This window comes from Mchenga conophoros, linkage group LG7 (assembly GCF_057382185.1).
Source record: "Mchenga conophoros isolate Kocher_MC1m ecotype Shallow Benthic linkage group LG7, M_conophoros_male_GT1.1, whole genome shotgun sequence".
Classification (NCBI taxonomy): Eukaryota; Metazoa; Chordata; class Actinopteri; order Cichliformes; family Cichlidae; genus Mchenga; species Mchenga conophoros.
In genome coordinates this window covers 67,248,935-67,260,735 of record NC_140532.1, presented here as the reverse complement: position 1 = coordinate 67,260,735, position 11,801 = coordinate 67,248,935, and the positions used below count along the sequence as shown (strand labels likewise).

General features: G+C 46.2%; 1 protein-coding gene and 1 long non-coding RNA gene across 3 annotated transcripts; one reads left to right on the top strand and one right to left on the bottom strand.

Annotated features, from left to right (window-relative positions):
- The first annotated feature begins 2,747 nt into the window (after positions 1 to 2,747).
- LOC146571666 (uncharacterized) lies at positions 2,748 to 7,250 on the top strand. Its single transcript, XR_014893157.1, has 2 exons — positions 2,748 to 3,013; positions 4,989 to 7,250. It is a non-coding gene; the product is annotated as an uncharacterized LOC146571666 (long non-coding RNA).
- znf277 (zinc finger protein 277) lies at positions 3,024 to 10,912 on the bottom strand. 2 transcript variants are annotated; one of them, XM_085280961.1, is made up of 12 exons: positions 10,845 to 10,912; positions 10,110 to 10,323; positions 9,747 to 9,835; positions 9,551 to 9,633; positions 9,224 to 9,315; positions 8,410 to 8,520; positions 8,199 to 8,331; positions 8,007 to 8,074; positions 7,469 to 7,565; positions 6,365 to 6,407; positions 6,105 to 6,279; positions 3,024 to 5,910 (listed from the first exon to the last, which is right to left on the bottom strand). In XM_085280961.1, the coding sequence occupies exons 1-12, from the start codon at positions 10,870 to 10,872 to the stop codon at positions 5,721 to 5,723; spliced, it is 1,323 nt and encodes a 440-aa protein (XP_085137087.1). In that variant the 5' UTR covers positions 10,873 to 10,912; the 3' UTR covers positions 3,024 to 5,720. The 2 variants fall into 2 exon arrangements, with proteins under 2 accessions (XP_085137087.1, XP_085137088.1); XM_085280962.1 differs by lacking the exons at positions 8,007 to 8,074; positions 8,199 to 8,331.
- Between the last annotated feature and the right edge of the window lie 889 nt (positions 10,913 to 11,801).

The window sequence follows — 11,801 nt, the reverse complement described above, 5'->3', positions numbered from 1 at the left end:
TATCCTTGGGCAAGATACTGACCCCAAGTTGCTCTTGAGTGTGAATGTTGTACAAAGAAAGACTCAAATTTAAAATTCCATCTGAAAGACAGTCAAGGGAGCATAAACTGGAAGAGTTTAAATGTTTTCAGAAGCTGATCCTCAAAGCTGAATTTAGTACAGGGTTGTCTACATAGCTGGGAATAAACTTTGTGAATACCCTCGTCTACCTCCCTGGAACATGATCTGCTGTGTGGGCCCATTGAGACAAACCTGTGCCTCCTGACAGCCGTGCATCCATGTTTGATGAGGAGAAGCTGCAGCTCAGTGCGGACAGAGGTCGAGTTTCCCGTCAGAGAGGAGACAGAGACCAGCAGGACAAACCCGTCCCAGCCTCCTCACGCTCTCTCGTTACCTGCTGAGCGCTACGAGCCGGCACTAACACGAGTTTGTTTCTCTCAGGTCGGTGCGAGAGGTGCTGCGCATCTGCTCCGAGAAGGAGAAGGTGTCCTACACTCTGAAGGTACGGCAGCAGAGTTTCACCGAGCAGCCACGAACACTTCAGGAAAAAAAGTTGTTTCGAGTGTGCCAAAAGTCTCTGTGGGAGCGCTAAAGTAGAGCAGAGTCTACTTCTTTTTAATGACGACACTTCGACTTTAAGAGCCGAAGCGGAGATGTCGAGGTAAAGCGAAAGTTCGCTTGGCTGTGGCAGCGCCGCCTACGCCGATGTGAACTTTGGTTCGTAAGCCAACATTAAACTGAGACAGTTTTATCACACAGCTGGATAAAAATACTTAGAAGCTGTGAATGAACTTAAAAACCTAATTTATTCTTAACTCGTGAGTCTGATCAGTGCAGTCGATCCAGGAAATTACTTTAAAACCTGCACTCTTTCTAGTGACCAGCAGGGGGCGACGCCTCTGGTATTACAGAAATCTGAGAGACGTTTGTGGTGTCAGTCGTTGGTCTTTCTCTAAACATGGTGGTGCTGATTTTATAATTGTGGGGCTGTGTCCCAATTAAGAGACCGCATGCTTGAAGTACGCATTTTGAGTGCGATTACGTCACCGCCACGCAACGACGGATGTCCCAATTCGAAGTGTACTTCAAATGCGCCACGATCGCCCCATATATAAATATATATATATAGTCGACCTTAATCTTGCAGAGAATCTGATGATTTTGTGGATAATTAAAGTCAGTCATATATCCACAAACACAACAAGCTGAAAGTCAGTGATGCTGCTCGGTTTGCAGTCCTGAATATCACGGCACAAGCAGGATCCACTGCACTGTTAATGTGAGCTGTGTTATATTGCTGCCTCTGTTCGGTGGTGTCGAGCCAAACGGACTTTAACGTGTGTTTGAACGAGCTGACGGTTCACTCGTTAAGCTGAAAGAAAGATGCTTTAATCACAGCAGTCACACATGTGTCCACTGCACCATCTGGAACTCTTCTTGTTTACACTCGTAATAACACAAACACTAAATCCTGCTTCTCTGTGCTGTTGTGTAGCAGTGTGTACACCTGAGACTGTCACCTGTCTGTCTGTCCTGCACTCTCTCTCTGTTTCTTTCTCTCTGATTGTGGAATAAAAGTATGAACGTGTGTTTATAAGTTACACTTGTGTTTGAATCCTGCAGCTTATCACACATTTGATGTCCATGTGTGACGACTGCAAGTGTCCAGAGTGAGGACAGACTGAGGGACCCACTGCTGCACATCATCTGTGAGGCTTTGCACCCCTGATGATCCACCAGGACAAACTCGGCAGTGTGTGAGGAAGAGGAGGAGGAAGAGCCAGCAGCAGCTGACAGATGGAGAGAATAGACAGACTGTTCCCTGTTTGTGAAGGACTGCTAGGAAAGTTTAACAGAACTGTCTGTGCTGAATCAGTCTTATTAGGTAATGTTCACATAATGTGATCATCCCAGTGTTTCCAGTGTGGGAGAAAGTACTCAGAGTACTCAGGGCCTTCAAGTTACACACCATGAAAGGCAGCAACAAGTTTAATGTTCAGAAACCTAAAGTCTGTATCAGCAGCAGAATGGAGCTAAAATAAATGTTGGTTTCAGTTCTATGAAGCTTTGAGGATTTTGGATCAGTAGCTGCTGTGTTTGTTGCATCATATTGCTGTAACTGTTTATATGCTTTATATATTCTGAGCTAAGTTGATCTATAGTGTTACATCATATTCTATAAGGATGTTATGTGTTTGTAGACTTTCTGCCCAGTTTGACCCATTTAGCAGACGTCAGCCTGTTTAAGGCTCTGATGTCTATTCTGTGTGACTTACAGCAGTTATGACATGGTCTGATTTTCTCACCCAATAAAGGAATATTTCATATATCAGTCTACTCTTCATTCTATCAGACACAGTTATCACAGCTCGTACATTTGCTTTATACACATATGTAAGCATGGAGCCAAATGTAATAATGCCAACGTATTAAACGAACAATATTTGTCTCTTATATATAACACATCTGTATACACACTCACAGATACTCGTCTTTGAGTGAAGATTTAAGGTGATAGGACATATAAACAACTGTTCAAGCTCACTGCTGTAATATATCATAATAATCTGACTATAACTTTAATATTGGCCATATTATATTTACATTACCACAGTGAGATGACTTTAGTCTCATGACCAACATCAGCTAATTGTTATTTACTAGCTAATCTTAAATGACTGTTCAGCACAGGAATGAAGCCCAACAATCATGTTTTACGGTCCTTTGGTCTCAAATGAACAAAACATGTTCTCCTTCGTTTCTGTCACACAAAGCTGTATGACACGTTTCTCGCGGTTAGTATCATGGTTGCTAGGCAACCTGAGCAGCGCGACGAAGGCAAGACCGTCCTATTTCACAAGCCTCTCACTTCCGCACTTCTCATACTTATAGTACGCACCGTGCGTAGTGCGCGTACTTCAAGCGTGCAGACCCTGAATTGGGACACAGCCTAGTGGTGCCGAGCTGGCGCACCGAGTAGTTCCTGTTACCTGCTGTGTGTCTGTTTTTACAGGTAAGCTGGGTTCCAAATAATACATATGTGATAGACAACAGTAGCAATCGAAAAGCTAGAGAGCCAGTTCACGAGTTTAAGGGTTGATAGCGACGAACCACCACCAGCTGTTGCTAAAAGCACCTTTGTTAGCTAGCAAAGTATTTACAAATAGTTCTCCCGTTCATTGATCTGAGCATGCGCAGAATGATCCACAGCGCTCCTTTGATCTTCTCGAACGATCATCGTGACGTCACGGCGACATCACAATGATCCTTTGAGAAGATCAAAGGATCATTGTTATGTCACAGCGACGTCACATTCTCTGCCACGCCCACCGAGTCTATAAATAGGAGCTCGTTCAACAGTTTACAGCAGAAAGAGACAGTTGTTTGAGACACAGCTACCCTTTGAATTTAAATGATTCAGAGATCTAACTTTTGGACACTTTTGAGCTTTAACCCTTTACAAAAATGTCACAGGGAGATCAGTCAGACAGACTGGAGCGTACGAGAGAGGAACTCGAGCATGAAAATGCACAGCTCATGGAAGAAAACGAACAACTCATAGAATTCAGTCAACATATCACACTAGTCTGTCAAAGAAATATACGACTCAGGGAAGAAAACGCACAACTCATCGAAGGAAATGCACAACTCAGGGAAGAAAACGCACAACTCAGGGAAGAAAACGCACAACTCATCGAAGGAAATGCCCAACTCGGGCAAGCAAACGCACAATTCGGGCAAGCATACGCACAATTGAGGCAAGAGATCGCAGAAGTCAGACAAACTGTGGAAAATCTTCAGCGCCCAGCGGTACATGAACAACAGACAACAGAAAGAGAATCGCCTGGTTCGTGGGGTGTAAACCTACTTAAAGTAGGTTTAACTGTTGCCGGATGTGTCATTGCGCTTCCTGCAGCTTTCTGGGTCGCCTCTAAGATTTTCGGCTGAAGCGAATGTCCCGCTCTGTGGGGTCATGATTATTGTCATGACCCCACAGAGCGGGGATGGCTTGCGTATGCTTGCATGCACACGTCCCATCGACAACTGTGGATTGTGGTCCGCATCCACAATGACAGCTCTACTGTCATTGTGGATGTGGACCAGTTACCCTTTAAAAACAGTAATGATCTTTTCCAGCCACAGTCCACCTTCATCCTGGCGTTGTTCCCGCTGGTGCAGGGTCCGCTCCTCAGCAAAGGTTTCTCCGTTTGGTTCTGTCCAAGGCGTCCTCGGGTGACGCGTTGATGGTCTTAATGTCTTCCCTGATTTTGTCCATCCACCGTTTTTTCGGTCTGCCTCGAGGCCGGCGTCCGTCTGGGTCGATCCTTAATAGTCGTTTTTGCTGAGTTCTCATTGCTTCGAATCACGTGTCCATACCACCTCAGGCGGGATTCGAGCATCTTTTGAACTCGAGCCACAGTCCACCGACCTGTCATAAATACGCTGTGCTCTCCTTTATGTTTGATTTAATTTTGCCCCTCACCCCCCCAACCAGTCATGGCAGAAGACCGCCCCTCCCTGAGCCTGGTTCTGCCAGAGGTTTCTTCCTGTTAAAAGGGAGTTTTTCCTCTCCACCGTTGCCAGAGTGCTTGCTCATAGGGGATCATTTGATTGTTGGGGCTGAATTTTTGGATTTCATTTAATTGGCTTGAACTGAAAAATCTAAAAATTCATGTGAGGGCTTCACATAGTGGAGAGCACTACATTTGCTAACTGCTCTTTGTTTATTTGTAGATTTTGTAGTTCTTCCTACTACAAAAACTACAAATGAAAACAAGGCAGTTAGCAGCAAATGAAAATAAATAAAACACTTAAAAAAATCTGCTACTGCTCTGTGTGTTTACTTCAGTGAACACTTGTATGTTTTTGTGTTAGAAGATTATAGATTGTCCAAAATGTCCTACAGCCTGCCAGAGTACGAAATGAGGATAAAACAGGAAGTTTGACAGCAGTGAGTTCCTGCAGCGACCTCTCGTTTCTCTCCTCAGTGCTGCATGTTCGTGAACGTGAGCCTGGACGCGAAGGACGCGGTGAAAACTCTGAGCGCTGCAGTTCGGCTCCACCATACGGCAGGTGTCGCTCAGCAAAGCGATGCAGAAAAACAACAGAAACACCAAATAGGACAGATGTTTCAGGCACGAGACGTCCCTGGGCTTTCTGAGGGGACAACAACAACAATAATAATAACAATGTGCAGTAAAACATACACTCATTCTTTTCATTTATTAAGTTCCTGTGTTGTGTTGTTTGTGTTGTGCGTAGTGCCGACGCGGGACAGTTTGCAATTGTGTAGTGCTGTTGTTCTAAGTGTGACTGTGCAATGACAATAAAGAGTCTCTCGTCTCATCTTGACGATGAGCTCGTCCACCACAGCACTGAATCCAGCTCAGTTACAAGTTACAAAAGAAAATCATTTTTACTCGAGTACTAAAATTCACATTCAAGAAAACGCATGTTTCAGCTTCATTGCACGAGGCAGAGCAATTACGTTTCAGCGGACATCATGGCGTCCGCGTGTCCAGCTGTGGAGAGGACTCTTCTTTTGCCTTTCTTATCTTTACTAAGTAGAGACGTACAGGAAATAGTTGAGAGGGAAAGGGCCGGACTCAAACCCGTGCCGCTGCGTTCCAGCCATGTGGGATGTGGTCACCATGAGCTGAGCTCAGCCGACGTCAGAGACGCCTTTGAGTCAAACGTATGACACGTGTCCGTCTGTGGTCCTAGCTGCTGCCTCCTCGCTCCTTCAGCAGCTGCTTGAGGACACTGGACTGTTTCAGCGCTCTCAGGTTAGAGATGTCCTCCGCGATGACCGGGATCTCCTCGCCGCGATGCTCCTCGTCACCGTCGCCTTCCTCGCTGTCAGAGAGCGTGCACAGGAGAGCGTCGTTCTCGTACGTGGGGAAGTAATACCTGCGGAGCGAGACGACGTTTAGTGCTCAGGCTCAAATTAGTCCCAAAAAGGACGCCATTTTCCTCAGCTGATAAAAATACTCCAAATGAAGTGTAAACATCTGTGGCGTTGACCACGTTCATCAGCAGCTGTACGCCAGCTTTAAAGCCCGCGCTCTCATTGGTTAATTCTGCAGGCGCTTCCTTAAACCTACTGCGGCTGGTCCCAGGCGGACATCTCTGGCAGTTTCATCACGTGACCTTCAGCCGCGATGTGACGCAGGGCGTCCGCCCGGCAGTCGAACATCCGCGTGCAGCCGTAGCAGCGGCTCTGATGGATCTGCCGCCGGATGAAGTTCACCAGTTTGACCTGCTGGTAGAACTTGAGGTCTGAGGGAGGACAGAACATTAGAAACACTCAGAAGGAAGAAATAGAAGCAAACTGCGCTCGAATTACCACGGCGATTTCACCCACTGAGCTCGGTCTTAAGGAGGTGGAGGTCGAAGCCGTGAGCCTCCTGCAAACACAAAACAGAAAGATGTCAGGGTCACGCACGCGACGCCCGTTACAGACTTCATAAATAACAAAACCAGAAAGCAGAGAGAAACTTTTCTGCCTCTCAGGTAAACTCGTCACTCGTGAGCACAAACTTAGAGTCACGTTTGGGAAACTGGTTCTGACTTTAAACCAGAACGTTTAATCAACGACAAAATCGGACTGCAGTCGACGTCCAATCCTAGATTTATTTATTGTTCACGAGTGTTAAGTCTAATTGTTGAATGTTGTCATCGTGTTTCTTAAATTTGTACGGTCTGAGTTCAACCTATAGGATCAAGACGTTCCTTTGTCTCTGACCTCTCCAGCCACTCTGTGCTGGGGGAGCTTTTATTGCAGCTGCATCCTGACAGATCTGTTGTGAGCTTCCTGCTTTTATGACTGACACACACACACACACACACACACACACACACACACACACACACAGAGCCTTGTCTTAGAACCATTGGGGGGTTTTACAGTGGGAGGTGCTTGTGTTGTATTGTGTATTGTAACTGCCATGTCAATAAATAGCTACGGGGGAAGCTGCTCTTTGAAGGACTTCGGGCCTGAGACAGGACAGGGGCGTGGGCTCCAAGAGCTGGTTCTTGACCAAAGACTTCCCTCGTTAGCGAGTGAAAAACCGGTTGAAGATGTTCTGTTATGTCTTGTTTCCTTCATGATGAATAAGTCTCTAAACTAGCGGGGCCTGTGGAAACAGACCCAACAACGAGGAAACATTTTTATTTGCTCGTTAAAGTTTTGACAATCATGTATTTATTTGGAAACTTTTCAAAATAAAAGGCGCTTCATTTTAAAAGCTCTTCAGCTTCGGTCCGTCTGTGTGTGAGGGCACTTTCTGAGTAAAATCCATGTTTTGTGCGAACGATGGATTCATATGTTTGCAGAGACCTCAGGAAGCAGATCGTTTCCTGTTAGTGTGCACTGTCTCCGTTCTCCCAGAAGCCTTTGCAGAATCGTTTCAGGGATGAAAAGCAGAAAACGATATTTTCCTTCTCTGAAACTTCTACGTTCCCGTACCTTCATATGCGCGTAGATCTGCTCCAACGTCTCCGATTGGTGATCACAGAACAGACACACTGCAGAGACCGGATGAGCCTGCCAGTCCGACCAATCACTGCGGACGATACAGAGATGACACGAGCAGACATTTACACAGGATCAGAGGAGGACTAGGAAGTGGACTTGATTGAAACTTTTGCATCCAGGCTGACACAGTAAATAAGAATATTATCAGGAGGGACAACCCAAGGTTCAGTATCTGGGATCGAGCCGGGGATCAAACCTCCAACCTTTCGCTGCACCTCCTGATCCACAGCTACCCCGAGCTCACAGCACCTGGTTAGCGCTGGAGATCAAGCGTGCTCGGACTGGTGATGTCGTGTTGGTTTAAAATAAACGTTACACCCACTAACTGCACCATCTGGTGGTAAAAGCTGGTATTACATGCAAGTGCAGCCCGGTTTTTGCCTTTAACACGACACAGAGCAGTGTGTATGACATGCATCAGGACACTTTAGTTAATGCCGTCCTCACAGAGCTACATGAGGATACTTACTCATCCTCATCATCCGCCAGCTCACGGTCATCTTCGCTTTGCACCTCCTCCCACGTTTTTCCCAGTTCCTGACAGGACAGGAGGGACGCTTTAAAATTGGAACAATACATTCAGGTCGTGCGTTTGCTTCTACAGAACTGCTTCGTTTATCCTGACGTGGAAGCGTGTGGCGAGTGTGTCGCTGGGTTTTACCAGGTAGTTGATGACGTAGAAGCGGTCGTACTCGTGGTTTTTGGCGTTGATGCGGCGGTGAGCTTTTTTCCTCATGTGATCCTTCAGCGTGGTTTTATCTCGAAACGTTTTCTCGCAGTACAGACACTGCAGACTGAAGCGAGGGGAGCAAAATGAAAAGGCGCGCGAAACAAAACTTAACGCTGTGAATAAAAAGCAACGATTAGCGTACCTGTCCAGTTTGTCCTGCAGCGTGTCGAGGAACTCGCTGCAGTAGACGATGTTGTCCGGCAGTCCGATGCTGAAGGAATGCTCTCTGGCCATGTGGTTCAGCAGAGACGACCTGGAAACAGCACGTGGAGCCATTTTTAATAAACAAAAGAAAACATCAGCTGACATCATCACTGTTAGCACTGCGCTGCAGTCCTTTGGGCTTCGTCCAGAAGTTCCCATTTGGACAAGACTTCAAGATCCACGCAGCGTGCCCATAGTGGCAGACAGAGGGAAGCAGCCTCTCTCGCCATGGGCCGCTGCATGTCCAAATGTGAGGAGACCCGGAGCGGACGCGGGTTATGTCTCTCGGCGTCCTCCCGCAAGGAGCTGGAGGTGGTGCCTGTGCAGAGGGAGGCCGAGCATCTGCGAACCAACACAGTGACTGAAAATGGATGGATGGAAGCTTAACTGGAGGTAAGACACAGATCCACACAAGAACTGTGGTAAACACCAGTGAGTCACACCTTCATGCCATTCATGAACCAGCGCACACCTGCACAGGTCTCAGACCTGACCCTTAGCAGGAGAGGAAGAAGGGTGAGGAGCTGCACTGGTCTCAGATCAGCTTCTTGGTTCAGGCTCAGACATGTCACTGAATGATGTTTATGGAATTATGCGTAAAAAGCAGCTTTTTGGGGGTTGGATCATAAGAGATGACTACAGGAAGCAAAGAAGCTTTTAGTCACATGATTTCAGGAAGCTCTACCTTCTGTCTGCTTTAATCTAACACACGTGAGGTTTCCAGGACTGATGGGAATCCCGCGGCGCGTTACCTGTTTCCCGTGAACTCTTCGCTGCAGAACATGCAGAGACGATGGAAGCTGCTGTCGTCTCGCTCCTTCTGCTGCTGCTCCAGGACCTCCTCCTGTGGGAGCACAGAAGAAGAGCTCAGAGGAATTCTTCAGAAAACTACCTCAGAGTGCTCAGATATTTAAAGTGCAGAGGTTACAACGACACAAAGCGTGTCAAATCACTCAAATCTGCAATTTTTCTGATTTTTCCTGATTTTCAGACTTTGCCTCAAAACAAAGTTTAAAAGAAACGAAACTTCCAGCAGCACAAGATTCACTCAGGATGCTCCGAGTGTCACGTCTCCTCACCAGTCGTTTCTGCTGCAGCTTCTCTCGGAGGACTCTGTCTTCTGGAAGGACGTCACACAGCAGGAAGTAGTCCTCCTGCTTCTCTGTCAGGTCAGCGAGGAAGAAGAGTTTTTAATGAGTCATTAATCAGAGCTGGAGGAAGTGTACGTGGTTCACTTTGAAAGGTCAGGTCCTCTGTGGGTTTGAGTGAACTCACCGACTGGGCCCGTGGAGTTGGTTTTGATGACGCTGCAGAAATCTGTGAGCGGCTGCTCGAGGAATCTGCCCTTCCAGTACAGCAAGTACCTGATGGAGGAAACTCGTCAGTAAAAACCGACTCACAGCCAGGTTTACCGGCGCACAGAAACACTTCGTCACGGTTCATAAAAGCAGCACACTAACAGGCGTGGACATGCTGGACTTGTTGTATATATTTATACTTGTAAGGTAAGGGTTTCCCCCCATCACCCCAAATAATTACAGGAAGTCTTTGGTGAAATGATCGAGTTCCAAATGCTAAAAACATCCAAACGTGTTCCCGAGAGTTAAACGAGTGAGCCGGAGCATGTGTGGCTCGTACTTTGGGACGTCTGCGATGAGTTTGACGTCGGCGATGACAAGCTTGTGCTCCATCAGCAGGTGTCTGAGGAGGACGTCTTTCCGCGGCGGTGGGACGGACTCAGAGCAGAACAGGCAGACCAGCGGCTCGGAGCCGGGACATTGAACACCGGGAGGGCTGGAGGTGTCAGCCAGCTGATCGGGGAAACACAGCGGCTCCAGAATGCTGTCCTTACCTGAGAAAGCAGAAGAGAGACTACACCTTATATACCACACACACTCTACTCCAGACCAGGTGAGTCAAAACCAAGCGGAAGCGAGAATGTACAGCCTGGCATGAAGAAGCATTTCCCTCTGATCTACAAAAATCTGTCTGTATACAATTATTTTCATCACCCGTGGGGACAAAACTATGATCTAAAAGTAAAAAAATAAATAAATTAATGAATTAAATAACTCATTAATCGAACTCAGACTTTACACGCTGTTAAATCCTGAATAAACTTCACAGCTGTCAGACTGAGTACTGACTGAATATAGAGATTGCTGTATAATCACAGTTAGCAGCCCAGCTATTTCCTAGCCTGCTAGCTTAGCCGGGCGGGTTCCCGCCTGCTTTTCTGATTTTTTTTTAGCCTTTTTTCTGCTGATTGTGGATTCCCACAGACTCGGAGAGTCACCGACACCCAAACCTTTGCACGCAGACCACCAGATATCAGCATTAAAGCCGCGGACACGTTTAAAAGGTCACACTTACCGTCTTTACTCGGCTCGCTGGCGGCCATGTCTGGTGTCACGTGGTGCAAATAACACAAATCGAACCAATCGGAGGCCGTAAAATGCCAACGAAGCGCCTTCGCGGACCCCCGGTAAAACACGAATTAGAAAAGGTGCATTCAAGTGGTTCAAGGAAATATAAAAACTCAAGTTTCGATAGCTGAAGGTTAATTAATGTGAATGAAGTTGACTAACATGTAACGTTGGACGTTGTTGCATATATATAGCAAAGAATATAAATCACATGAACACTCAGATCCTCAAGATATACCTGAGCGTGTTCTCTGAACATGAAAGTTTAGTGTTCATAAATCCCCATTTATTAACATTACATTAGCATATGTGTCCTCCCCTCTATTACAAATTTTTAAATGAAACGTTATTTGTGAATGTGTACCATGTGTACAGGTGTAAGGCTCCCTAAAATAAAAGTCTGAAAATAACATTTGAGTTTCTGTACAGGGGGGCACAAGAAGGCTGGATATGGTGCAAATTCTTAAATAAATGACCCAAGTTTTATACGTGAAGTCAGTTTTAAGGTGGAGTGGCTGCTGATGACACACAGCTTGGATTCGGGAATTCACTGGAAGCACGTTGTGGTCAAAGACCACTGGGGGGCACAAACAGCTCAGTGTTCATCCTGCAGTCTGACTCACTCTGTTATTCTCAACAACAACAAAAAACTATAGATAAAAGCAATGACAGCAATACTGCAGAAATAATAAACCTTTCTCCCTTTAAGCACAGAATGAAAATATGAAAACACACTGTCAGCTGTTTTTTTTAAATATTGCAAATACATACATGATGTGATGTCATGCCATGGTGATAATCTCATATATGACACGTTATTATGACTCTGTAATCACCGAAAAGTGCTCACAGTCAGTCTTTGTGACTGCAGTTTGTTAGTCCAGCATAAAGAACAAAGTATTTC